General features: G+C 42.2%; 1 protein-coding gene across 18 annotated transcripts in view; it reads left to right on the top strand.

Moving 5' to 3' along the window:
- Window positions 1-24,546, top strand: part of TCF7L2 (transcription factor 7 like 2) — a 173,789-nt gene extending 149,243 nt beyond the window's left edge. For 4 of the 18 annotated variants that reach the window (XM_088059462.1, XM_088059463.1, XM_088059465.1 and 1 more), the window contains 8 exons: window positions 2,185-2,271; window positions 8,089-8,229; window positions 8,988-9,147; window positions 9,872-9,979; window positions 14,757-14,805; window positions 15,367-15,417; window positions 16,613-16,685; window positions 22,275-24,546. In XM_088059462.1, coding sequence (XP_087915588.1) covers window positions 2,185-2,271; window positions 8,089-8,229; window positions 8,988-9,147; window positions 9,872-9,979; window positions 14,757-14,805; window positions 15,367-15,417; window positions 16,613-16,685; window positions 22,275-22,704 — 1,099 coding nt within the window. In that variant the 3' untranslated portion in view covers window positions 22,705-24,546. Of the gene's footprint in view, window positions 1-2,184; window positions 2,272-8,088; window positions 8,230-8,987; window positions 9,148-9,871; window positions 9,980-14,756; window positions 14,806-15,366; window positions 15,418-16,612; window positions 16,686-17,284; window positions 17,358-22,274 lie in introns of all 18 variants that reach the window. The other 14 variants (XM_088059466.1, XM_088059467.1, XM_088059472.1 and 11 more) reach the window with 9 other exon arrangements.
- Window positions 24,547-26,989: the final 2,443 nt, after the last annotated feature.

Consider the following 26,989-nt stretch of genomic DNA (forward strand, 5'->3'; position numbering starts at 1 on the left):
TTTTTGTTTTTCTTGTGAAACAGTAGAGCTTTGCATCAGCCAGTGAACAGCATTCCAAGCTGAGATGTGGCTGGGCAGTTGGCAATTGGCATCTGAGGAATGGAATTTTAAACAAGAAAAAGGAATTAGTTTACTTTAAAACTGGCTAAGAAAAAAGCAATGGAAAGTTAGTTTGGGGTTTTGTTTTCTTTTCAGCTCCTCAGATCCCACTTGTAGAGCCTTGCTGGGTATGAGGCTCCCAGCAGTAATTGAGTCCTTATTTTCTTTTTTTTTTCTTATGTTGCCATCTCTCAATAGGTTTATAATACATTTAAGCACTGCCTAAGCCTTTTGTGTAGTATATTTGATTTAAATGCTTATAAAAATCCCTTTGTATTGCTGGATACAACAGATCTCTGCATTATAAATCAAGACTGTTACCCTGTTTTTCTCACATAACAAACCTCCTCCATTTTGGGGTGATCATATTTCTTATGGAAGATTGCCCAAAGTTCAAAACAGTTTGCTCCTGCTTGGGGTTGTTTAGCCAGCTGTGCTAAAATACCTCTCCACAAGTTTGCCCTCCCTGAGGAGCTGGAGTTGACACCCCACAGGGAGAGCAGGGCAGAGCAGGGGGGTCACCACATATCCCCAGGCTTCGGGCAAGGACTGGTGGTGGCATCAGAGGCCTTGGAGGCCTTTTTCAAGCACAAAAGTGTTGATGCAGGAGAGCTGGAGCTTCTGGCCATTTTGCAGGCTGCCCTTCCTTGTGGATGGTCATGCAGCTCTTTTGGGTAAAGGTTCTCCCACCCCAAGGGAGAAGCATGTCCATCACCTCTCTGATGAAGGTTGCTTCTCCAGAAGAGCACATCATGAGCAGAAGAAAAACACAAAGCATTGCTCCCCGAAATCTGAAATTCCTCCTCATTTGTGGTGATTTACCTTTTCCAAAGGACACCCTGAACAATTGCACACTGCATGTGAGCTCCTTAGCTCAAGTTTGCACAGCAACAGCCACAACATTTAAAACAAATACACTCAGCTGTAAGTACCAAAAGTCAGTGGCATGAAAGACATGAGAGAACAGGGAAGAAACTCCTCACTGTCCCTATACCTATACCCTGTAGACATACCCTATATGTCAGAATTGTGCAGATGCAGGTTTGTCCTCACTGGACCTCATGCCATGGCTGCCAAAGCAGCCAGACAGATGCTAATGGCCACCTCTGTCACCCCCACTGCTTCAGGACAAGTCAACAACATGGTGTGCTTGCCTACCCACAGCTCTTAGAGCTTCTCCCAGTGTTTTTTGTTGAGGGCAACACCATCACATTGGCTTTTGCTCTAGGAGAGTAGCATGGCCAACTTCACAGAAGTAACCCAAGATTTTAATTTCCCCCTCTCCTTGCCACTTGCACTTCACCATCAGCTTCCCAGCCCATCTATCCTCCACTGGCCTGCATGTTTCTGGCATAGTACCCACCCCAAAAGCATCCTGCCCAGTCAGATGATGTATTTGAAGGACGGATGAAACGAACTAGCCAGCACAGACAAACCTCCATCAGAAAAAGTTGTGTGTCTTTCATGAGGATGCTGTTTTGCATGTTGCTGTATTTTTTAATTATTGTAATGAGGTGTGATTGTCTATTGGTTACCCACAATACTTCTTGGGGACTCTCCCCCGGTAACTCTTGTCAACACTTGTTAATCTGACAAAAGGCTACAAATTAAGCTCTGTTAATTTAATGTTTTCTCACCGAGATCTAAATACCGAAAGAGGCCCAAAGCGCAACTGAAGTCCTTTGATTCACTGTACTTTATTTTGGTATAAATTTACATTCATTATTGTTTTCCTTTGGATGTGTAGCCCTCAATTAGTGTGATGGCTCCATTAAAGCAAGCGAGACTTCGCCTTTAATTATTACAACAAAACACCTAGTTTCAGCTTGGGGAGAGGGTCTCTATTGACATAAGCAGAGGTTATAAAATTTAATTAGCCATTCCTATCAGATTTATGGCATTCAAATTGTTCTGTGTTTCTTTCCTTTGATCCTTGCTGTACAATCCCCAAGATTTTTGTTCTGATCAAATGAGAATAAAGCTTACTGTGCAGAGAGAAGTTTTTTGTTGTTCTTTTCTTTTTTTTTTTTTTTTTTAGCCCTTTTTCCCTTTTTCTCATTCTGTCTTTCCCTTCTTTTTTGCCAGGCAAGGTCAGCCAGTGTACCCAATCACGACAGGGGGTTTCCGCCACCCTTACCCAACAGCTCTGACCGTCAATGCTTCCATGTCAAGGTGAGTTCAAATACTGAGATCCTAAATCAAGAGCAAATGTAGCTCCTCCTCCCACTCTCTGGAGGAGAGCATTTTGTCTAGGCAGCAGATTTCTGAAAGCACTTCAGTTAAATGTCCCTCCTTAGCTTTTTGGTGGAGTGGAGGAGAGGACGAGGGCTACCTTCCCATGTGAGGAGAAGGTGGTGTCCTAATGCTGTCATTGGACCTCAAAAATTTGTTTTAGAGGGAGAGGTGGAGGAGTGAGAAGCCACCTTTAAAAGCCAAACTAAATGAAAGAGCGGGGAGAATGCAATGTTGAAAAAGCAAGGTTGAGAAGTTGTGATAGCCTTTTCTTTCTCAGTGGCCATCAGCCAGAGCAGCGCTGTGTGCACGGGAGGGCTCAGGAGGGAGGAGGACCGCTCTTCAGCAGAGTTGGGAGGAAGGTTATTGTGCTGTGTTTTCCCCTCCCAAAGCTCCAAACACTGATAGTCAACATAAAAGGGCCTGCCTGACCCTCAAAAGCTTTAGAAGTATATATTTCTCCCCCTCCCTACCTCCAATTAATTCCATCTAATTTTCCAGGGGCTGCTAGTTTTATTTACAAACTGGTTGGCAGCACTATGTTTAAGTAATCAGTAATTGCTCCTAATGATAGTTTTATTTTCTGTTCATCTGATTTTCAGCCTGGTTAATTAAATCGGTGGAAGTTTAGACTTTCCTGATGGGCTGAAACAGCTAATCCATTTTGATGATGGCACATAATTAAATTAGCATGCATTACATAGCAAGGTTCCACATCTCTTCCCTGCTCTGTCCCTTCCTCTCCATCTCTGCAGTTTAATATGTGAATTTGGTGCATAGATGATCTAAGGAGGAAAAGACTGGTGAGGGCTGGGGGGAAGCACACCTCATTGAGAAGTGGAAATCTGTACCTAGGGCTCATGAATGAATGGGTGGGAAAAGAGTGTGGTGTGTGTGCTTTAGATAAGTAACCAAAAAAATAAAAATTTAAATTAAAATGCTGGTCCAGCAAATAGACAACTGGAAAATCAACTTAAAAAAAAAAAAAAAAAAAAAAAAAAAAAAGTGTAGTCCCAGCACAGAAAAAAAATAGTAGGCTGGAGAGAGAGCTGCAAATCTAAACAATGGTTCCCTCCCCCTATTTAATCTTTTTTAATAGCTATAAAAGACTTGCAGGCATGGTGTGAGGCAAAGTAGAGCTTGATTTAGTTTAATTATTATTAGAGAGGCTAGTCATTTGAGGGAGGGGGGAGATGTGGAAGTAGGGGGGGCTATATTCCCAAGATAGACTTTATGAAAGGTATCTAGTTAAAAAGAGTACACAGCAAATTAAATACATTATTGTGGTAATGGGACGACAGAAGTAGAGGTCTATTATACTTATGGCAGTTATAGGAAATGTAGGCTCCTTGCCCTGTTCTAGCACATCCTTTGATATTCATTCCATTCAGCAGCAGGGCCAGGACTTCTCAGAATTAAGTGATGGGTCATTATACTTTAAACACCATGGAGAAGCCTAGATTGGCAATTAAACAGCACTTGCTGACACTCGCTTGTGCCACCCTGTGACCCCCTTTAGATTGAGTTGTTGGAGCTCGGGGCCCTCAGCCTGCTAAATTGGTAGCAGGCACTTCTCCTGACGAGGGCTGGCTCTGAAATCTGCCGGCTTCAAAGGGAGCAAGATCATGTATAAACCATAATGTGGGTGCACCGTGGCTCAAAAAATAAGGCAGGAATAGATGAAATGTTACAAGTGCAAGGGGAAAATGAGAGAATAATGACAAATCTAATGCAACTCAAAGCAGAATTGTTGCACAAAAAAATGCATCCCACTGCTTGTGCATAAAATCAAGGCAGGCAGATGACATCCAGTTAACAGAAACATGTCAACAGTGAAGTAAAGTGAGAGTGAGTAAGAGAGAAGCCCCTGAGACAGCCAGGAACAAAAAATTAGTTGTCCTTAACAAGTTAAGACTCATCATTATATTCTGGCTTGGAGCCATAAAAGGAGACAGTGGTGTATAATGAGCTGCTTAGAATTTTTAGGGTGTTTATTGCAATTCATGGAATACTTGTCTAGAGAAAAAAAAAACTGGTGAATGTCTTAGGCGAAGGTGAGGGGTGTGCATATACACAGGGAGCCTTTCTTTTTGTCTCTGACAGAAGCCCATACGTGCACACATGCTCAGGCACACATGCAGGGGCTGAATAGATTTAAGGTGTTTACCCTTTGTTTCAGCCCAGAAACTTCTCTGGTTTCCTGTAGATGGGAACACCCTCTGGGCAAGCTGTGCTCTCATATGTGGTTTCATGTATGTTTTCCCATGTCAGCCTGGGCTCTGCAGTGGGACAGCCCTTGTCCAGGTGTCTGGTGTGGTCAGGAGATTCCTGGCGGCGCCCACACTGACCTCCAGACATACAACTCATGGCTGCCCCTGGGCAGCAGCCCTGCAGGGCCCTGCTGCAAGCCCCTGCTGCAAACCTTGCCCTTGCTGGCTTTGCCACAGCAGTGAAGTCAGCACAGACCTCAAACCTCATCCTTCCATGCACAGTTTTCTAGAGCCTTCCGTCAAAAGTAGCTCCCATCTTTGCCTGCATTATGGTAGAGATCTTTGGAGCCTATTGTGCTTCCCAACCTTTAGTTCCCTAAGCTTAGTAATTACTGTTCATTAGCTAGAGTGCGGTTATGAATAGTTTATAAAAAGTTAATGGGTGACTAATAGTGATTTTTCATAAATGGTTTAGACTTTTAAAGTAGTGTCTTCAGGTTGTTTTAACCATTTACAACTCTTTGTTGTTGCTGGTAGCCATGCCACATTCATGTTGTATTCTTGTAGCATGCCTGTAACATCTCTTGATCCTTCATCACCCCTCTGTAATATGCCTTTAAGGTAAAATGAGACAGGGCTGAGTGATGGGCAAACAGTGGACCCACTATGAAAAAACAACTGCTGTGAGAAGAAATCAGGAAATAATTTAGCAGAATTACACCAGACAAACACTGCACAGCAGTTAAGTGGTGGCAGTGGAAAATACCTTCTGTAATTGAAATTCAGGGGAAATTCACTTTTGCTGAATGTAATTACTGAAGTTGGAGTGTAGCCAGGAAGTTAAAAATTAACACTCTTCCCCTGCTCATATTGCCATATGAGTGGCTGTCTACATGGAAATGAGCAGGCACTCAGACGTTGGGCTGAACCCTCATCCCACCCACAGAAGTCCATGGGACTGTGACAGCAACTTTGGGTTCTGGAGCATGTTTTTCTACCCCTAAACATAGGAAGGGGTGTGTAAGTCCAATAGGCAGTCTTTTGAACCTGGACAGATTCAGCATCAGAAAGTGAATGGTCATTGGTAATGAACACAGCATGGAATCTGCAACCCTGAAAATAACCACTGACAGCCAGCTGCAGCTGCCTGTTGATGAAAGCTGCTGTCTCTGGAGTTTAGAGCCCACTGAGTAAAATATGCCAGCTGAGGTCAGTGGAGGCTTTGCCATCCTTCAGGCTTTCACACAACGTGTGCAGGTTGTGATCTGCACTCAGATTTTCTCTCTGCTGGTACATGCCCACTGCACTTCACACTGAGCCCTCATGTCAGCCCAGTACATCTCTTCCTACCTGCTCTCTGAAGGAAGGCTTTTCATCTCCATCTTCATCCTTCATTGTCCCCTTGTCTCTGGCCTAGCCAGCCCCAGCAGCATAACCCTCTCTGAAACACTGGGTCTTGCCTAGGACAGTCACTTGATGGGATGTGTCTCAACCTGTTATCACTGTGCTTAGGCTGCTTTCAGCACAGTCAGTTTTTTGCCACCAGTTTTATTTTTGCTCATGTTTGTTAGCTATTTGTTTAAAAAATCCGACTCATACTGCCAGTTTTTATTTGCACTGTACTGTGTCTGAAGGTCCCAGGCACTGTATGAACAAATTTTAGATATGTCCAATCAAAATACACATGAAACTAGAGAGAGAACAGAAAAAAATAATACCAAGGCCCAGTTTGTGTCTTGCTGATGGGGAGCAGGTCTGTGGCAGAACTGGGACAAGGTGCCAGTCTCCTTTGCCGCCTCGACATTGTCTTCTGTTCTGACCTACCATGAACCAAAGTATATCCTCAAATGTGTGCTTCTCTCCCAGCTACTTTTGTCAGAGAGTGGGAAGGCACTTGGACAATCCACTTGGAGATTTGTGTCCGTGAGTCTTTAGCAGAAGTAGGAATGACCATTTTGCTGCCCATTCTCCTCTTCCCTTGCCATCCCACCTTCCTGCCTCCCTTCTCTCCATGCCTTTGTTCGTGAAGAACTGCAATTCTCTACAACTTGAACAATTTCACATTCTCCCTGTCAGTCCGTGCTCTTCCCACCACTGCCTTCAAAGACAAAATAGTTCTGTCTAATCACCCTGAGTGCTACCAGCTGATAGACAAAAGATCCTCAGAGCTTGTAGTGGACAGTGCTCTTGTTCATGAAAGTACATCTGTGTCATCTTGTGAATGTAGAGAATGTCTAGGCAGTCACAGGGGATGGGCTTGTTAAGATCACTACTGGAATTTTTAAGAGGGGGGAGAAAAAGATAACCCCACTATATTTCTGATGCTTATACATGGTGATATCCGTGGTATATCACCCCATTCTAAATCCTGTAGGGTAGAAAAAAACATTGTATATTGATGATAGAAGAAATAATTATTTATCCCATTGAGTGTTCCATAAGCTTGGGTTATTTTACTTGGATCAGATTTTTCAAAATCTGGGATGAGAGTGGGGATTTGCAGTGAGAAAAGCCCTTGCCAGATCACTTAAATTTTGGTGTTTTGAAGAAAGCAACTTCTGAAACATAATTTTAGGCTAGAACCCACTCCCTGGGAGCTCATTGACTTCAGTGGGAGTTTTCTAAGGGGAAGGCAGTCAGTCATGCTGTGCTTTCCTTATTCACTGCAAAACCTTTCTGAGACTGTTGAGAAACAATGATATAAGTCAATCCTGCTTTGAGAAGTTTGTTCATTTCTGTTAAAATGTAAAAAGTCTGAATGATTGTGCCATGTTTGTGCTGTCATCCCGACCAAGCAATTAGATTCATGCAGAGGGATTGCATATCCCTCTGAATCCACTTGCAGGACCGGGATCTGTCCATGTATATGACCATAAACCATAAAGCTGACAACATTTTTTCTCTTTAGAAAGGCTAGACTGTTAAAGCCTTTCTAGGTTACTGTAATGGATCAAAAATTCCACAGTCTTCCACCTTCTGTTAAAGCAATGTGGCTCAGAGATTTATTAGACACAAATAAATATTTTCTTTTGCTCCATCAACAAAATGTAGCTAATGAGGCGTCTATAAGTATTATCAAAAATGCATCTAGAATGTGTTGGCATTAATATTTTATTTTGCTGTCAATATAGAATAAAAGATGTCATCCTAAATTCACAACATGATTCAGAACTATAAAAATTGATTCCTTGGCTGCCACACATAATTTCTTAGCGAAGAAATGGACTGGTGGATTTTGTTTCAGGTAGCTGAAATTCCACCTTCACACAAGTTCATCCAGTTGAATTCGCCTTTTGTTAAAGATGTTAAAAATCATGATGTCTCGTGTCAGTAATGATAATGAAGGGGAAGATTGGCTTTAATGACATTAGAAGAGTCATTATGTTTAATTTATTGCTAATTAATGCTGCCAGCTTTCATATGCTTTGTCTTGCTGTCATGTGCTTGTTATATGGCAGTTGTTTTTTTTTTTGTTTTTTTTTTTCTTTTTTAATGTGTGTACACATCCCTCCCCATTCATTCATTTTTATTCTGACGATTTACACAGCTTTCTCTCCTCTAGGTTTCCTCCACACATGGTCCCGCCACACCATAGTTTACATACAACTGGAATTCCTCATCCGGCCATAGTCACACCAACAGTCAAACAGGAATCTTCCCAGAGCGACGTCGGCTCACTCCACAGCTCGTAAGTTGTTGCTTCCCCTGTCTTCCCTTTGGGATACTCAAAGCATCCCCTATGCATGTGTGGCTTGTAAAAAGGCTTAGGTTTGTGATGTTTTTGCTAGGAAATATTTTTTTTTTCAATTTTTTTCTTTTCTGCTATAATTGATTTGAACGTGGTTTGGCTGCCAAAGTGTGTTCAAAATGATGGTAACAGTCTTTGAGTCATTCTGTGACAGAGGCAAGGAGTTACTAATTTCACCTGTTTCAACAAGGAAGTGGAATTTTCTTGATTGAGATTCAAGTTTCTTGACCAGTTTCTGTATTAGTCAATGCCTAGTTTGAAGCCTTGAGATAACAAATGCATCACAGGAGACAAAAAACTAAGCATAAATGGCTTCTTCAAAGCTGCAGAGAGCTGATATCAAGTTTAGGTTTGAACTTAGGAGAGCCCATTGATAATGGGGTGTAATTATTTCCTCTACTGTCATGCTCAAGCTCTCCCTGTGAGCCCATTTTTCTGGAGCCTGTGTCCTTCCAAGGTCCTTGTAGGGGCTCAGAGGGTACTTGGTGATGTTGCATAAGCATGAGGTGAGTTTTCTTGTAATGCTCTTAAGACTGTTCCCATACAGCAGCCAGGGTGAAGGCTCTAGAGAACCTTCTGGTCCTCTTCCTAGAGATTGCTGAGGATTTATGCTCTAGAGGGTTTGAGGGGATTAATTTAATAAACTCAGAATGGGTTCTCACTGTGATGTCTCTGTCTGTTGTGTTTTTATTCTTCAGAAAACATCAGGACTCCAAAAAAGAAGAAGAGAAAAAGAAGCCACACATAAAGAAACCTCTTAATGCATTTATGTTGTATATGAAGGAAATGAGAGCAAAAGTTGTAGCAGAATGCACATTGAAAGAGAGTGCAGCCATCAACCAAATCCTCGGTCGAAGGGTAGGTAACAAGGGACAAGCACAAGCAGGGCCTGAAATTCAGTAGAATTCACACCTCCTGAATCCCTGTGTTTTTCTGCTGTTGTGAAAATGGATAGGGAAATTGATAAACCTTGGTTTGTTTTTTAGTTTTTGCAGGCACTTCTTGCCAGTGGGGTCATTCATGGGCAAGAAGAGGAATTAATTAATAGCAATGTTATTTCAGTGTCATTTCCATGACCAGTTGATAAAAAAAAAATCTTAGATTTTCATTTTGGCCTAAGATAGGCAGAAAAGTAAATGGGAAGTGAAAAACCTTTGAGTACAGTACCAGTATCAGCACCTGTGAGAGCAAGAAGAGGGGAGGCAGTGCCAGTGGGAGAGACCACCTCCAAAGCTGTACCTGAGTTCTGGCTCAGGACAAGTGGTTCAGCTTCTGGACCATCTCCCCTGCTGTCTGTTTTTGTTTAGATTTCTTAATTCTCCTCTCTCAACAGGAGACAAAGGGGTTGAGTGCATGTAAATGATTAGCTGTGGTTCAGTTGATTTAACTGCAGTTATCTAGAGTTGTAAATAAAACATGAATATCAGCATGCCAGATCATCTGTTTTTCTCTTTTTTTTTAATGAAAATCTATTCTAGCTGTACTTATATGTATAAATAACAAACTTTGCTGTTAACGTGCTTAAAAAAACCCCAACCACTAGTGCTTTTTATTTTGTCTTTTTGTCTTTTCTCCACCCCAGTGGCACGCATTATCCAGAGAAGAGCAAGCAAAATACTATGAACTAGCAAGAAAGGAGCGACAGCTTCACATGCAGCTGTACCCAGGCTGGTCTGCACGGGATAACTATGTAGGTTCCTATATGTAGGTGGAAATTTTCTTAGTGTAGAGCTTGTAGAAATGTCTGTGTGACCTCCTGAAGTGCACATTGCACACAAGCACTACGTGGAAAACCTCAGGACCCCAATCTGGTAACGACAACAGGGCTTCCCTTGGTGATACCAAAACTACTGGGGGGTAATTCCCAGCCCTCCACTTGGAAGGGGCTTCCTGGCTGGGACTAGTATGGGGTTAGAATTTGAGGATAACAGCAGAGCTCTGTGGAAAAAGTCTTCCCTTCACTTTTACCAGCATCTGGAAATGCTGTTTGGCTTGCTGGTCATTTTGAATTTCATTTTTTGAAAACAAAAATTAAAATTCCCCTATTATGGCTTCTCTCCTTTCCACCAAAAGAGAGAAATAATTATTGCCTTGTGCTTATCTGTGTGATAGTGTAGTGGAAAGTGGAAGAATGACTTATCCTAGCTTCAGAGAAGGACTGACAAAAGCAAAAGCATTTTATTTTTTAAAGTCTTACTCTCAAGTGGGGTTAAATGAATTATTCCAAACTCTACAATTGTGTATTTTGTTTTTGTTTTCTTTTTCATGCCCATGTTACCTTTTTTCCCCTCCTAGCCTCCTCATTTTTTAAAAAGTATATTGGAATTCATGATCAATTAATGGATTGTTTTTAAAATTGATTCCTCCCTCTACTTTTCAGAAAGCCTGTTTTTGAGCTAGAAGTGGTAGAATGTTTTGTCTGTTAAAAAGCACAAGGGGAGCTTTATAACCCCTAGTACTATATAGCTCCTTCCATGAAGGGTAAGTGGTGCAGATGGTAATAAGTGTTTGCAAGCCTGAGCCCATAAATTTTTGACAGATTTGTGGATTGGTGAGAGCTCTAAACCCTTTTTAATAGGATTATAGCAGCATCTTGATTTTTTTTAGGTTAAATAAAAATCACCTAAAACTTTCAAGGTCTCTAACTCTGTAATAAACCCTGTTCTCTGCCCTCTAGTCACACTTGCCTGCAGGTTTGGGGGGACCAACAGCTGTAAGATTGATGCCAGTTTTGCATAGAGTTACACATTACAGTTTTGTTGAAGTCTGCCTCTTCCATCCCCATCATCATCACTGCCTGTTTTACCATAAATATTCTATTTTGCTGTATATGACAATATTTTCCTCAGCAAAATCTGCATTTTTATGTGTATGGGTGGGAGGAAGCCAGTTCAGAGCCTGCAGTGAGGCCAGGAGAAGCAGCTACAGCCCTTTACACTCTTCTGCTGTTTTGGTGGTGGAGAATACACATGCTCACTTATTTATCAATATGTGCTTAAGGACATCTTTTCAAATCCTTCTGTTTTCTTGATACTCTTCTCTTTCCACTGGGCTCAGCTGTCCCTCATTGGTCATTGCAGGCGTAACTGTACATGCTCAATCGTCCTTCCAGTTCAGAATATTCTTGATTCTGTGCTCCTCAGAGGAGACCTTTTCAAGCCTGATGAGGCACAGCTCTTGCTTGGCACATTCTCCTTCCCTTTTCAGCACAGTCTGGCCTGAGACTGTCAGACCACAGCTCGAGGTAATTCCTCAGCACTGTGCAGTATCGTCGTCTTGGGTGTTCAAAAGGGAGTGTAGGCTCGACTGAGGTTTCAGGAATGCTCATTCTGCAAAGTGACTGTGCCACCGACAGATGGGCATGTACAAAGCCTCAGTGTTTAGGACCTTTTACTTTTGTCCTCACTGTGTGAACACTGAGAAACCCTTTCTTCTCAAGCTAAAAAGGACAGGATGAGAAAGCCGGTGCTTTCCCAGCGGCTTGATGCTGTACCCCCAAGTGACCTTCAGGGGGAACCTTCCTGCCTGAGGAGAGCGTGGTACCTTTGCATCATCGGCAGGATTTATTTATGTCTCCTCTCCTGGTCCATTCACAGCTCTCCTGAGTGCCCCTCCTCCCTCAGCCGTTTGTAGGGTCTTGAGCCTTTCACACATCTAGCAGGGGAGCGACTTTGGGCTGCTTGAAGTGGTTAAATTGTTAAGCACCTCACATCAGGCTCAAGGATAAGGCCAGCTATAGCCCAGGTCTTCAGAGACAGGAGCAGTGCATTCAGGAAATGCAGCTTTCAGCCTCATGGCTTGTTGGTGTCACAAGGCACACTGGCTCTTCCTGAGATTTAATGTAGGATGTTTAGCAGCAGTGCTGAGTGCTGGACTCAGAAGTATGTAAGGGTCCAGTCACCTCACCCACTGGTTGAATTGAAAATTAGTACCAAGGAACTCTGCAGACCTATCAAAACCCATGTTGGTTTGGCTCCAGAGAGGGAGCTTCCAAAATGGTTAGCAGGTATTTACATCTGCGTTAACGTGCAGCATAAAAATTTATATAGTATGGTGACAGAAAATGTTACAATCTTCTTAAGTCTTGGGAGAGCAATCTTAGGCAAAGAAAAAAAGGTGTCTTCTGCAGAACACTTGAAAATCTGCCACAGTTCTCTCCTTAAGTCCATATATGAATTTAGCTACATAGTCTAATATCCTCTTGTAGCCCAGAAACTAAACAAGCAAACCAGATTATTCTTCTCCTTCTTTCCTTTGAAAAGAGTGTAAAGAACTTGGTGTGACCGCTGTCCATTATTTGTTAGGAGGAGTTTTAAAAGCTTGTGTTGAAAAAGAATGAGAAACTCCTGGTCCCTGGCTGATATTCCTGTAGATTGACTGTTTTTAACAGGTTGCTCCCTAAAGGCATTGCAGTACTTTATTACCTGGCTTGAAGAGCTTGTGAAAGGCAGGTAACTCCTGACCTTTGTTCTGGCTGGCCCTCGAATGAAGAAATTATAAGGTCTCAAATTGAAATAGCCCTTGAATTCCCAAATGTACTGCAAAAATTAAGCAAATTTGCCATAGATGCAGTCTGTTAATTATGCCACTGGCCTCCTTGAGATTAAATAAAAGTCAGGCTTATGATCTTGAAGCAATTGTCTAGTTTTGGTTACAATGTTGAAAGTTGGAAAAAATTCACTGATTTTTGCAGAGTTACTGTCAATCTAGATCAATATAGATGGAGCAGAGTCTGAGCCTCTTGCATCTTTATGTGATATGTGGATTTCAAGATATTGTGGTTTTCCCTATTCTGTTCTTGTGGAGCTTTAGGAGCAGCACTCGTCTGCCTGTCATGTTAGACTGATGGCTGCTCTAGCAATTGGCAACTTCCATATCCCGAAAAATTACCCAAGAGATTATTTGTCAGAGATTATTTGTCATCAGTATCCAGGCTGCAGGATTATGTGCGTGTTGTTTAATGTTCCTTTGAGATGGACAGTGCACACAGCTTTTTCCATCTCCAGAAGGATCTCATAAACCTGGAGCAGCCTGGACAACAGCATGGCAGTTTACAACCCTGAGCAAGCAAGAGGGGATGAGTGCAGAAACCCCGTGCCACAAGGCCAGCTTTGTGGAGGAAAAACAGGACAACAACAAATCAATGTCCTACGTTCATGTTGGGGGAATTTTTTACTGACACATTCCAGGAAACCTACTATGGGGAGCATCCCAAGTGTGCAAGTGACACGCTGAAGCTCATCCACTGAGAAAGATGCCCACTGTGTGGGAGAACCTCTCGGCTTTCCCAGATATGTCTAGCACTTCAAAAGTTATTTGAGATTCCTGTTATGTTTGTTGCCCCTTGACCACAAGGGACTGCTGCTCTGAGGTCTTCTCACCAGCTGTGCTTGCTACCTGTCTTCAAAAGCCAGGAATTCTTGTGCTGTTCACAGCTAATGTTGCTGGCCCAAAAGTTATTGCTTTTAGCATATGCGGAGCTGGGAAAATGAAATTACTGTTGCCTACATTGCCCTTGTTGTACTGGTCTGCAAACCCTATACCTCAGCGTTAGAGGAGTTTTCTTGGAAAAAATAGCTTTTCTCTTTTGAGCTATGCTTATTACTTCATATTTTTTTCTATTGGAAAGCAATTGCTGTGTTTCCAAGCAAGCTGGGCTCCCAGTTGTCCTCTCCCACAATGTTGGAGGGAAACAGGACAGGCTTTTCTCCCTCCAGTCAAAAACTGTAACAAATTTCATCATTTCAAATTGTGGTACAGCGTCTGGGAATGGGATAGAGTTGAGCAAAATATTACTGGTAGTCTCCTTGTGATAGAGCAAAATGTGGGAAGGGTCTTGGCTATGTCAGGATTATTTTTTTTCTTGTCCTGGCATTGCTTTCTAGGTTGTCAGTGGAAGTATAAAACTGCAGGTTAGGATTCACTCATTACTTGTGGCTTCCTTGTCTGCTTGAATGCTTGGGTTGGTGCTGAGGAACTTCAGGGGCTCCATCTGACCTCACTGTCCCCTCTCTAATCTCCCTCTCCTTCCCCTCCCTGCCCCACCAATACATGACCACAAATGATTCTTGGAACTCTTGCATGCAGGAACATGCACATGTCTAATGTTTTTGGCTTTGTGATGATCTTAGTTAAAAAGCAGCGTCTTGCAAGTCCTTCTGCCCCTGCCCCAACTGCCCGTGGCTTTGGTGGGTGTTAGCATTTACATTTAGGGGGGGCTGCATTGAGGCTGTGTGAAAAGTCACAGGGTGGGCAGGCAGAGTCAATCCCAGGGTGCAGCATCTCCTTGGGGTCCCCAAAAGTTCCCTGCACCGGGGTTGAGCCAGTGTCACACTTCGGTGTCCCCCCCATGGGAGCTTCCTGCTCCAGCCACTGCCTCATTGTTCGGTGCCCTCTTGCAAGGGTTTTTACCTACCACCTTGTTTGGGGTTTTATTTTAATCCTTCTCATTTGTGTGTTTTCCACAGGGAAAGAAGAAGAAGAGGAAAAGGGATAAGCAGCCAGGAGAGACCAACGGTAAGTAAAGATAAGTCTAAACCTCTTGCTTAGTGGAAGTGTGGCAGTCCTGATGTGACCCTTGTAGGTATGGGGGAGGTGGGCACAGGTCTGCTGGCCTCAGGGGAGCCAGTCCCTATGCTAGACAGCTTTTTTTGTTGTTTTTTTTTAAATGCACTCCAATTATTCACGCGTTACCGCCCTTCTAAAACTAGTAACCCAGCCATTGCATGTCAGAGCCTCCTCGTGTGGCACTAGCTGAGTTTGTCCCTGTAGCTGCCGAGCCTGTAACCGCAGAGCCGTAGCTGTGATGCCTATGCCATCGTTTATCCAGCCGTCCGCTTCCTCCGCGCATCCGTGTGCGTGCGTGCGTGTCCGTGTGCGTGTGCTGTTAATTTGGGCTGTCCCTGGATGTCCTGATGCATGCCTTACAGTGGTAAATCGCACCCATCTTAAATTAAGGAGGTTTGCCATTCTATATAGGAAATTAGAAATACTGCATAGGCAATCTCATAGTCGATCTTGAAGAAGCCCTTACTTAGTTTTTTTGAAGCCTTTGTATAATTTGTTCTTTTTTTTCAGAACACAGCGAATGTTTCCTAAATCCTTGCCTTTCACTTCCTCCGATTACAGGTGCTAACGTCATTTTGAGTCATTTAAAATAGTTTATAAACTGCTTTTAATTTTTTTTCCTGCCATTATAGATTTTAACATTAAACACTTATGACATTAAGAAAAAAATACCATCCACACGTTTTGATAGTATTTATTATCTATATATCTTTATATCTATTATGTTTGATAGTATTTTTTAATTTTGTTTTTTGTTTTTGTAACAATTGCTATTAAAACAATAATGCAGTAAAAATAACGCAAGAGTTGTACTAACTGTGCAAATTGAATATGCAGTATTTCTTTAAAGAGACTGATAAAGAATGGAAGCAAGTCAGTAATGAACCTCCTTAATCTAATGGCATTTTTCATGGCTCCCACTAAGTCTTCTCACATTAGCATGCATATGCATTTTTTGGTCATTATTTTAGTTTTGGTTTTATTTTTTTTTCCTTTCTGCTCAAGCCTATTCATTGCAATTCACTAGCTGTACTAACTCAGCACCTTGCCATGCTTTACATTTTATTTTCTGGCTGATACTAACATACTCATCCTGCAATCTGCTTATTCTTATCCATTCTTTTAAATACAAATTAATGAAAACAAGTAAATTGAATGTTATTCCAAAAGCTGCATTATCCCAGGAGATATAATTTCTTTTTTTTTTACTTTTTTTTTTTTTTTTTTCTTTCTCTTATTTTTTATCTGAGTTGAAGAAAAAAGCATGTTCAGGATCTAACTTCCATACTCAGCTTCTTTTCTTCCTTTTTCCCCCACTCTTAAAAAAAGAAACAGAAAAAACAAATGAACAAAAAAACCCCAGCCCAAATCAATCTTGCCTGAAACATCCTGCTAGACCAGCCACAAAGACTTTCCTCTACCTGCTCTCTTGAAAGGGAAAGAAACAGTCCTTTATAAAGGGATACTGCAGCTTTAATTGCAACAGCTAATCTCAAGAGTTGAATAAAAATGTAATTATCACTTTTTTTTAAAACTTTTAAATCAAAAGTCAATATTTGCAATTAATAACGAGGACATTGATTTTTATTCCCTTTTTTATTTTTATTTTTTCCTTATTTTTACCTTTCTCTTTTTTCTCCCTTTTTCTCTCTTCCTCTCTCTTCCTCTCTCTCTCTCTCTCTCTCTCACTCCCCCCTCTCCCCTTTTCTTTTTTTCCTCTCTCCCTTTTCTGCTCGCTTTTCTTGAACTCATTCAGACCTGAGCGCTCCTAAGAAATGCCGAGCGCGCTTTGGCCTTGATCAACAGAATAACTGGTGCGGCCCCTGCAGGTGTGTATAGTTTTCCCAGACTCGCTATGGCTGATTTGCAGCTGGTTTATTTGGTACTTTCCCCTTTTTTTTCCTGCCTTGTTGCTTTGTAGCTCTGTGTTGTGATCTAGAAGACACAAGGGAGTGGGACACTGCCATCAGTAATCGTCTCTCCGAAAGGGTTTTGCTTTTATTTTTTTTTTTCTTTGTTGGTTGGTTGTTTTTTTTTTTTGCCTTCCTCTTTGCTGCTGCTAGCCAAAAACCCACTGTAAAACAGCATCAACCTTAAGCCCATCTGATCCGTGGCTCAACCACACTCCTTCCTTCCAAGCCTCCACCCAAGGAAAGTCGCTCCCAAAGCCCTTGATAACGCGGCACTGAGTGCGGCTCCGACACCACACAGGCTCGTGGCTGTCTCGGAGATTTTTTTTTTGTTTGTTTGTTTTCCTTTGGCTCATTATGAAAGTCCTGTTTTCCTTCCTGCCCTTGGTACTAGGGGAGATTACCAAATAAAACGGAGGTGACTGAAAGCTGAACGTAGCTGTAGCTAAGATGACGCAGACCAAATGAGCTCTATCCACCATTGTGTTGTATTTTTTGTGTTTACCTTATGCTAACAGATGCAAATACTCCAAAGAAGTGTCGGGCATTGTTCGGGCTTGACCGACAGAGTTTATGGTGCAAACCATGCAGGTATAAAACTACCCATTAGGCCTTTGGGGAAATAAAAGCAATCTGTCCTCTTAGTGCATTTGTGTGATTTTATTTTTTTAATCTTTTTTCCCCACTCCCCACTTTTCTCTCTCCCACAGCATCAATTGCTAATAATCTTTGATCTTTGGAATTTCTTGCTAATTTAATGCCATTTTCTCTCTTTCTTTACCAATAACCTCTCCCTGGTGGTAGAACTGGGAACAAGAAAACTCAAAGTCCTTAAAGCTGGCAAATTTTTGGCTTTTTTTTTTTGTTTCTTTTCTAGATTGTCAGCAAAATTATTGTTTAGCTGGACATTTATATTTTGTCTTTCATTTGGGTCTATGCCCCCTGCCTGCAAAGGCTTTTTAAAAAGGTTCTGGGATCCGCAGCCCTAGTGTTTTTCTCATTATTAGAGATGTAAAAGCCAGCGTTTACAGCTTATATTGTATTCATTCTTTTGGTATTATCTGAAAAATTAAACAGCTACCAGTTGGCTTCTATGTCTCAGTAAGGTTTATGTAGATATAATTTTTTTAAATATCTGAAATTTTTTTTCTAATCCCAAAAATATTTTTTTTTCTTAAATTTTATCCCAACAAGTGAGCTGTAAATGTCTGAGCTCTAGACAAAACTAATTACGACTTTAGTAGCACAGTTTCCAGCATTAAAAGGAGATGAAAGACATCAGAAAGCCCAAATTCCGGCAGCCCATGTTCTACTGGAGTTTAATTCCATGTGTAACTCAGTACGTACTTCTTTCTTGGTGGAGGGATACCGAGTAGTTCTTTTCTCATTCCTTTTTCCTTATATGATCGCATTTGGTTAAATTTGTTGTTTCTTTATTCTGATACAAGCAGTCTTTGAATTTGGAATAATATGATGGTAGGTATTTCAACCCAAACCACACTCTGTGTGTAGTGATTCCTCTCCCACATTTTCCCCTCTTACTCATGCCAGTCCCATGTGCTCCATCTCATTTAGAATGTAGCTCAGACGTCCATCGTATTTTGTGTATGCACGCAGTCTTGTCTGTGCTTAGTGTCGAGGAACCACGGATTGAGGGTGGTGGTGTGTGTCAGTGTGCCAGAGGAGGCACCAGAAATGCCTTCTGCAGCTTGTGTTGTCCCATTTGAGGCACAGTAGCACGGGGTGTTGGGGTTCAGCTATCAGTACCAGTGTTAAACAAGCTGGGAAAGCAGCAGCTTCTTGGTGCTTAAAGGGAGAAGGGTTCGGTCCAGAAGAGCTGAGTAGCTGCTTCAGTGTGTCGGGAGGCTCGAGTCTCATGCTAGCCGAGGACTGCAGCGCTGTGTTTAGTTAGGCTCTGCTCTGTGGTTACTTTGCTGCACACTATCAGCAGATATTTGTGTAGTCTAGAGATAGAGTATGTGAAGCATGTCAGGCTCTGCCTGCCAACTACCAGAACTGGGGGCACATCATGTTTGTGTTGCTTTATCTTTTCCTGGCTGCTTAAGTAAGCAACATACTTTTAAAACTACATTTTATCAGCAAGGAAACTTTTTATTTGGTCTGTACAGTGCTTAGGTTACATGTGAAGTGTAAACCCTCTCTTAACTTACATCAGATATTGGTCAGAAGTCTTTTCAGTGCAGCAGGGACAACTTCAGTGGTATAGCTGATAGTTTTGGACTTACTGATGCAGAGTCAGCTGCTTTTCTTTTTGTTTTGTTTTGGTTTCTTGTTTTGTTTTGTTTTTTAATGCATGGAGACATTTTACCCCTAGGTATTAGAGCATTCCTCTCCTAGTTCTGGTCCTAACCATTATAACATTGCATTTGCTAGCATGGTAGCATTTTGTAGCACACCTTGGATAGGTGCTAAAGATGTGCAGTTTGCTACTGCAGTAAAAACTGAGACATCTTTGCCCACAGCAACTGAATAAACCCTTGCAGTCTTCTGTGGCTTTTACTCATGGCAGTTGCAGCATTACAGGTTTCCTGGTGCTATTCCAGGGCTAGTTTCAAGGGCAGCAGAAGTGGGGTCAGGTCTGTTGGTGTTTGCCTCACTGATGTAGCAAGTTAACACTTTCAGAGCAGTGCATCCTCATCAGTGCTTCTGAGCAGGGGATGTGTGGTATTTTTGTTCCAGCCTTTAGGAGAGCAAAACTGAGGCACACGTAGTTCCTTAGATTTTTACTTATTCCCCCTCACCAGAGCTGCTTGATGGTCTTCACATCTGCTAAAATTAGGTTTGCATGGTTTGGGGGTTTGCCCTCTGGACCTTTTGTGCCACTTAACCCTGACAGGTACATGACCACAGGTAACCATGGTGTCATTGGCACAGATTGCAGAAATGTCTCCCCCCTCGAGCCATCACAATTTAAGTAAATATTTTTTTCAGACTACAAGTGGCCACACTATTAAAGTTTAGCAAAAGAAGCAATACGTTCCCTTAATCCTAGTGAAAGGAAAATTATTTCAGGTAGCAGAGCAATGGGTTTGGTTTTTTAAAAGGTTGTTAGCTCTGCAGTGTCAGAAAGTCAGGTAAACCTGTTTTAAGGCTGCTTTGCCATGGGAGCTATTTCTTTCAGGCCACAGAACTTAAATAATATTAAAAAATAAATTTGAAATGCTGGTATACTAGATTAGAACTGCCTCCAGTTAAATAATTCACTGCCCTGTAAGTTCAGTGCAGTCCAGTTAAAGGACTTTTGGACCCCCATCAATGAGACAGGCAGAGCTGAGGTCTCTGCTTGCAAGTAATTTTAATTTGGGGATGGAGAGGGAGTCCTGCAGTCTCCAGATTGTAAGAACCCATCTTTCCACACAAGGAATATTGGTGAACTTCGTGGGGCTTAGCTGTCCTGCTTTGCCACTGGAGCCATCCAGAAGGTCCAAACAGGAACTGTGCCCCTGGTAGTGCTGCCCAGCTGAAGTAGGAAGTGGTGAGAGAGGAGAGGGGAGAGAGAACAGCAGAACTGTCCTTAGCCAAGAGCCAGAGATCTCCAGTGTTGTTCGTTAATGGTAGAAGAATTAACAAGGTCTGTTTTGAGCCCACCAAATTAATTTTTTTCTGTCTTTTAACATTGCTCTAATAAAGCATGGTTTACAGCCCTCACTTGCTGTCTTCTATCTTTCCTTCTTTCTTTTTAACATTTAAGTTGCATGGTTGTCTTTAGTTTTTAGCATGTATTGATCTGCAGGCTAACGTGGTTAAAGTTCTAATAGTCCTAACCCCTCACCTTGCCATGTGGCACATGGAGCAGAATCTGAGAGCAGACCTGAGTCTCTGGGGAAGGGATGTCACTGCACTGGTCCCTCACTGAAGCTGGTGAAAGATGGGGTGCTGAGGTTGTTGTTCCCTTCCTGGCTATGGGAGATGATAGTTTTAACTCCAGGATCAAGCTAGTTTGATCTCCTTTGCAGATGAGAAGCATCTGTCCTCATTGCCTCGAGGGCAGAGCTTGTTTTAACCTAGTCAAGCACCATACATAGGGGAGAACCCTGGCAACCAGCAGGGGACCTGGGCACCTACTGAGGTGGGGAATGTCCCCCAGTGACATTCAGCTGTTGGGCCCTCCCTCTGATGAAGCTGTGGACCTGGGGTGGCCTAACCACTGGAGAGGGAGAGCAACCTCCTCCTTCACATCGGTGGCTTTGTGCAGCTTAGCTGAGCATACAGAGTTTTTGTGGCAGAGCTGCTCTAGACAGGCTTTGTCCTATGCCTTGGGCTGTGTGACTGCACTTCAGCACTTCCCATTGGAAGTGTGATTGTGAATAGGAGGGCTGGAAAGACAGCATGCTCAGGATCAAGGTGGCCACTGGACATCATTCTGCCAGATGCTGTGGTTGTTTGCCTCATTATTTCTGTCCTACTGCTAGAATTGTCTTGCGCATACTTGGCAAGAGAGATGGTGTGAAACTGTCATCTGTTTTCATTGCTCCTTTACATTATCCAGTGGACAGAGGGAGGAGAAAAGATCTCTGTCGGGTCACTTATTTACTTGAAGATGAGCAGCTCTTGCGAGACTCATATTCGCTGGTGTGAAATAAGATCCATGTTGCTCCTCACCTTTGTACCTGTCGTCGTGCTCTTCACCTACTGAAATTGGATCCCACTCTGGAGTTACATGGATGGCCTCTCAGAGGAAAATCCCCAAAATGCAGACAAGCAGCTTCCCAAATCTACCACTCCCCTAAAACAAAAAAATAAAACTGAGTCGATTTAAAGCCACAACCTGCAGGCCATACAACCAGTTATTCTTGTTATTTTGGATCATATTCTGTTTTTCCTGTTCTTTTCCTGTTTTTTCTTCTGTTTGCTTTGTTTGTTCGTTTTGTTTTTATTTCCCCTCTCTCTCTTGTTCTCTCTGTTATATATCCCTCCTGTCTGACTGACATTTCTGGATTTGGTGTGGTTCTTAACAGAGGAGGAAGCAATGAGCAGTAGTTTGCAGCCGTTCTTGCCTCCCAAGGGCACGGCATTGTAAGAAATCACAGGTGACACAGGTGTAGCTATAGCCCTGTTGAGTTGGACAGCGTTATGGGACATCTTGAGATACCATCAGCTATCCAGGGTTTTTATTTTAGGAGGATTAAATTGCTTTGTAATATTTTTTTTTCCCATGGAGGCAAGTTTGTAGATTAGAACAGTGGGCTCCAAAACCCATTTATCTGGTTTTCTGATTATGAAAATAAGGAAAGGAGGAAGCCTGAAGAGGAGGGGGATGAAGAGACAATTAATTGGTGAATCCTTTCCAAATCTGTTAGGCGAGGGGAGGTTCCCGAGCGGGCTTGGTGCCGAGGACACCCTGCCAGACCCCCAGGATAGCACGTGGGGCCGGGATGCCACCCGTGCAGAGCCCAGAGTAGCTGATTGACGGCTCTTTGCTGTAGATGACTGTCTCCATCAGCATCTCTGCCCTTTATTCACAGATAACTCTCTCCCTGTTTCTAGGAGAAAAAAAAAGTGCGTTCGCTACATACAAGGTGAAGGCAGCTGCGTCAGCCCACCCTCTTCAGATGGAAGCTTACTAGACTCTCCTCCGTCCTCCCCTGCCATGCTCGCCTCCCCCTCCAGAGACTCGAAACCACAGACTGAACAAACGCAACCCCTCTCGCTCTCATTGAAGCCCGACCCGCTGGCGCACCTGGTGATGATGCCGCCGCCATCCTCGCTCGTGCTCGCTGAGAGCGCCGCGAGCAAGCCCGGCGCCCTGCCCGCCGCCAGCTGCCCCAACGGGGCCCTGGACCACCCGCCGGCCGCCCTCCCGCCGGCCGCCGCCGCTTCCCTCGCACAGCCCTCCACGTCCTCCTTGCATTCCCACAGCTCGCTGGCGGGGACACAGCCCCAGCCGCTCTCCCTTGTAACGAAGTCCTTAGAATAGCTTTAGCCTCGTTAGCCCTTTCGGTTTCCTTTCGGGGGGATTGAATTCTGTTGGTATTTGGGGTTTTTTTTTTTTTTTCCTTTTTTTTTTCCTTTTTTTTTCTTTTTTCTTCTCGTTGTTGTCCGCTGTTTGTCGTCGTTTCTCGGTTTCATTTTTAATTTGTGCCATGTGGCTACATTAGTTGATGTTTTATCGAGTTCATTGGTCAATATTTGACCCATTCTTATTTCAATTTCTCCTTTTTAAATATGTAGATGAGAAAAGCCTCATGATTCTGCCAAAATTTTTATCAACAGCTGTTTAAAGTCTTTGTAGCGTTTAAAAAATATATATATATACATAATTGTTATGTAGTTCCAATAGCTTAGTTTTAAAGACTGATTTTAAAAATTAAAAAAAAAAAAAAGAAGCAATTTTGAAGCAGCCCTTGCCAGAGGCATTGGTTCTTTATTATTTGTATTAAATACGAGCTTGCGAACCAATCATTTTACATCTGGTTTTTAAACCTTTAAGGGCATAACGAATGCGGTGCCGCTACTTCTTTTTTTTTTCTTCCTTGTGTGAAACAACCTTTATTGTGATGTTACTTGTTATTGTTTAAATGTACAGAAACAAAGGGTTAAAAAAATGTGTTAATATACCTTGTTCCATGGTGTTGTTCTTTTTGGGGGAGGGGACGCTACTCAACAATTAAAAGTATCACAACGCTATTGGACCAGTAGTATTTATTGCTTTAGAAATTGCTTGTTGTATCTGTATGTTGTCCCTTTTTAAATGTTTTTTTCTTCTTTTTTTTTTTTTTTCTTGAAACATTGTATAAAGGTTTTTTTTTTTCCTTTAGTGTAAGCATCTTATATATAACAACTCATTTGTACAAGGTTTTTAAGTTTATATATAAATGTGTATATATATATTTTTTCCGGGATTTTGTTTTTCGATTTCTTTTTGTGATTTTTTTTTTTTTTTTTTTTTTTTTTGCTATATGAAATACGGTTGCCACCAAATGGACATTCGCAGATGCATTTTTTCAAGGATCAATAGTGTAAAGAATAAAATTGCTTTAAAAGCCATTACACTCGAAAAGACTTGAAAATTTAGCAAGGGAATTTTTAGCAATGCTGTTTGAAAAATAGCAAGGTCCAAGTGTCTCCCGTTCAGAACTGCAGCTGAATCCCCTGCGACATTAGGACTGTAGGCTGTGTGCAAAATTTTTATGTGCCAAAATTCTCAGTGACTTTTAACTTTCTCCCGACAACTTTATTATTTTTTTTTAATGCTGTAATTTTTTTGTTCATCATGTTTTGCTGTGATGTTACATAGGTAGATATGTATGTAGTTTTAATGTCACCTATAACAGACGTGTTTGGTAGCAGATTGTCCGGAAAGCATTTAAAATGAAGAGGTATAAACCCTTAAGGGCCAAATTCTGTATATTAGATTATTCATAAAAGGAAAATCAGACTGCCACTTTTATGTACACTTACTACATACAGGTAGGTAGCAAACTTAAAACAAAAAAAAAAACCTAGGCATGTTGATGTTGCAAAAAACGCTGTATAAAGCTGAAAAATTGTTCATCTGTTCATTCAGTGCCATTGTAGTTGACATGAAGCGATTGTAAAACTGTCTCAGATTTTTCTCTGGTTTATTAAGATGCTAACTATAACATTTTTTGTGAATACTTTGAATGTTTCCTAACAGTTGTGATGTTACTGTTCCGTTTTATGCTCTTATTCCGATTTTCATTTTTAATGGTTTGGAAGCCATTTTTTGTAATGAATAAATGTTCATGCTGTACAGTATCTGTAGCATGCAGTTCTGGATTAATAAAAGCAACTTAGTATGTGCAGAGAATGACTTGTCAACTCATTTATGCGTTGACTACATTTTATCTGGCTGGAAAAATTTGCAGGCTGACTGGAAAACTTCCTGAAAAAAAAAAAAAAAGTGTGCAAATTGTGGCAAATTGCAGCCAGCTCTCATTGTGAGAAATCCCCTGTCCTTTGGGTTCCATGGAATGCATTTGCACTGGCCCTCTCCCTGCTCAGCACACTTTCACATGAGTAGAAGTGGTTAAAAATCCTTTTTATTTAAAGCAAATGGCACATGGTTTGGCAGAAGACAGCATGTGAGCTAAGGGAGTGTCCTTCCATGTGAAGTGAGCCTGACATGGATGGGAGACCAGGGCTGGTGGTACCTTTAATTTTAACGTATTTCTGTTCAGCCTAGTGATCTCACAACATAGGGCTGGTGCACTGTAAAGGTCACACAGGAGAGCCCAGATAGCCCTAATTAGTAAAGTCCTTCTTCTGGCCTTAGGCTTTATCTCCTGGACAGATTTGAGTCCAGTTTTGCACATATTTGAGGGGCTTTTTAATGCAATGACCCCTGGCAGCACAGCCTGCTCTCAGTTCTGAGAATCCAGCATCCACCTGACAGCAATGCCTGCAGATGCTGCAGGATGGGAGGGAATTTATATGCAAGGATTTTTAATATGTTGTTGATTTGTTTGGATTCTATCTCAAGTGGATGTCACCACAGGGCCAGTCATCTGGGAAAACGTCAGCCACAGAAATTCCTACAGCAGCACTTGAGGAGAATGGAGTGTAAAGGTGTTGAAGCAGGTTTGTTCCCTGCTGCTGTGCAGGTGCGTTGCTCAGGTACTGCACTTCTGTTTGGTTGATTGTGGCAGGCTCTGCAGGAAGGGTGAATGTTCTGCAGAGACCCAGGAACAGGCTGTGCTGGTAAGCCCAGCACTGGGATGGTGCTGTCCCATCCTGTGGGGTCCAATAAGACCTGCAAAAGTGTTCATTGGCTGCAGAAGGAATTTCTTTTGTCAGAGCCTGGGAGTGAAGTACTAAATAATGTTTAAGCAATATACAGAACTTTAAATTGCTGATATTTAATTATTAGTTCACAAGACAAGCCCTTTCTTTTTTATTGTTCAAATGTGTTAGTAAAGTGCAATATACATGGGTATTGTTTCTTCTGTCCTATTAGAAGGATTAAGTCATAGTGAATTTTTTACCAAGCTCCATTTATCTCTCTTGATCCAAGTCCTGATGGTGTTTTTATTGTGGTCTGACACGATGCTGCCCTTGACCTCAGTGGAACATGTTCCCTCATCAACCACGACAGGCACGTGGGCAGCGTGGGTGGGAGAGGGCTCTGCAGTGGGGAAAAGGACATTGCTGCAAAGCCTTTGTGGAAGATGCCAAATTTGCTGTTGTTGGTAGCCAGTAAATTGAATGCAATGCTCAAATTACTCTCGAGCTAGTTAAGGTTTCGAGGGAATTTTTAACTTCTTTTCCCTAAATGTTTTGACTCTTGCTAAAGCATGGCCATCCATCAGCCCGACATATGTGCTGCATCTCTGCTGGGGATAGCTGCTCTCTTCTAAAGTAAGGAATAGTGCTCCAGGGAGATCTTTGAATTGCATGATTCAAAGTAGACACCATCAAGGTATGATTCATATATTCAGGAAAATACTGTGTTCTTTGGTCTCTGCTTTATTAGGCAAACTTTGGAAAGCAGAGTCCTAAAACACCATTCCCCTGCAAATTATTTTTCCTTCTGTGTGTGTGGTGAGAGGCTTGTGTTCCAAGGGTACATTGAACAGAGCTTGTTGAGTGGTGGATAACTCGTGCTGGGAACTTCTTTGCTGTGGAAAACAATTGTATATCCCTGGGAAAGCAACTGCTTGTGTTTCCTGCAGGTTGTGCCTTGGCTGTGTCCCTTTGAGGGATTATGCCTTCAGATTTGCCCCCAAATTTCCTTTGCTTAGAGGAATTGATCTGGGTCAAGGCTCCTGGGAGAAAATTACCATTATTTATATGTATTCCCTTTGTGTCTAAGAGTCCAGGTACAGTGGAAATGTGGTGGAAAGACTTTCTATACACTGTAGGTGTAATATAGGGTGAGGAACAGGCTGGTCACCCCCAGATCCACAGCAGGGAGGGCAACCACTAGAGTGGGTGGTGACAAAAGTGGCACGGTCTGTTCTCATCCAGGGTTGCCATGGGACAGCACAGGGCCCTACATACAGTAGGTAATTCACTGTAGCTATTGCTTCCATCTGTTTTTATGGACTAAGGCAAGGAAGCAAGTCAATGTATTGCATGTTCAGGAGATATTTATTTTCCATTAGTTTTGTAAATCTCATTTTTCACTTAGTGTATGGAATTTTAAAAAGTTTAAGCAATTGCTGACTCAAAGCGGTGCCACATGGTTTTATACTTTGCTTAAAATAAAAAAATGGACAGGTAGGAAAAAAAGAGCAATCTTT

The sequence above is a fragment of the Pseudopodoces humilis genome, chromosome 9 (genome assembly GCF_049639895.1).
Source record: "Pseudopodoces humilis isolate 2021_Gansu_Grassland_sample_001 chromosome 9, ASM4963989v1, whole genome shotgun sequence".
NCBI lineage: Eukaryota > Metazoa > Chordata > Aves > Passeriformes > Paridae > Pseudopodoces > Pseudopodoces humilis.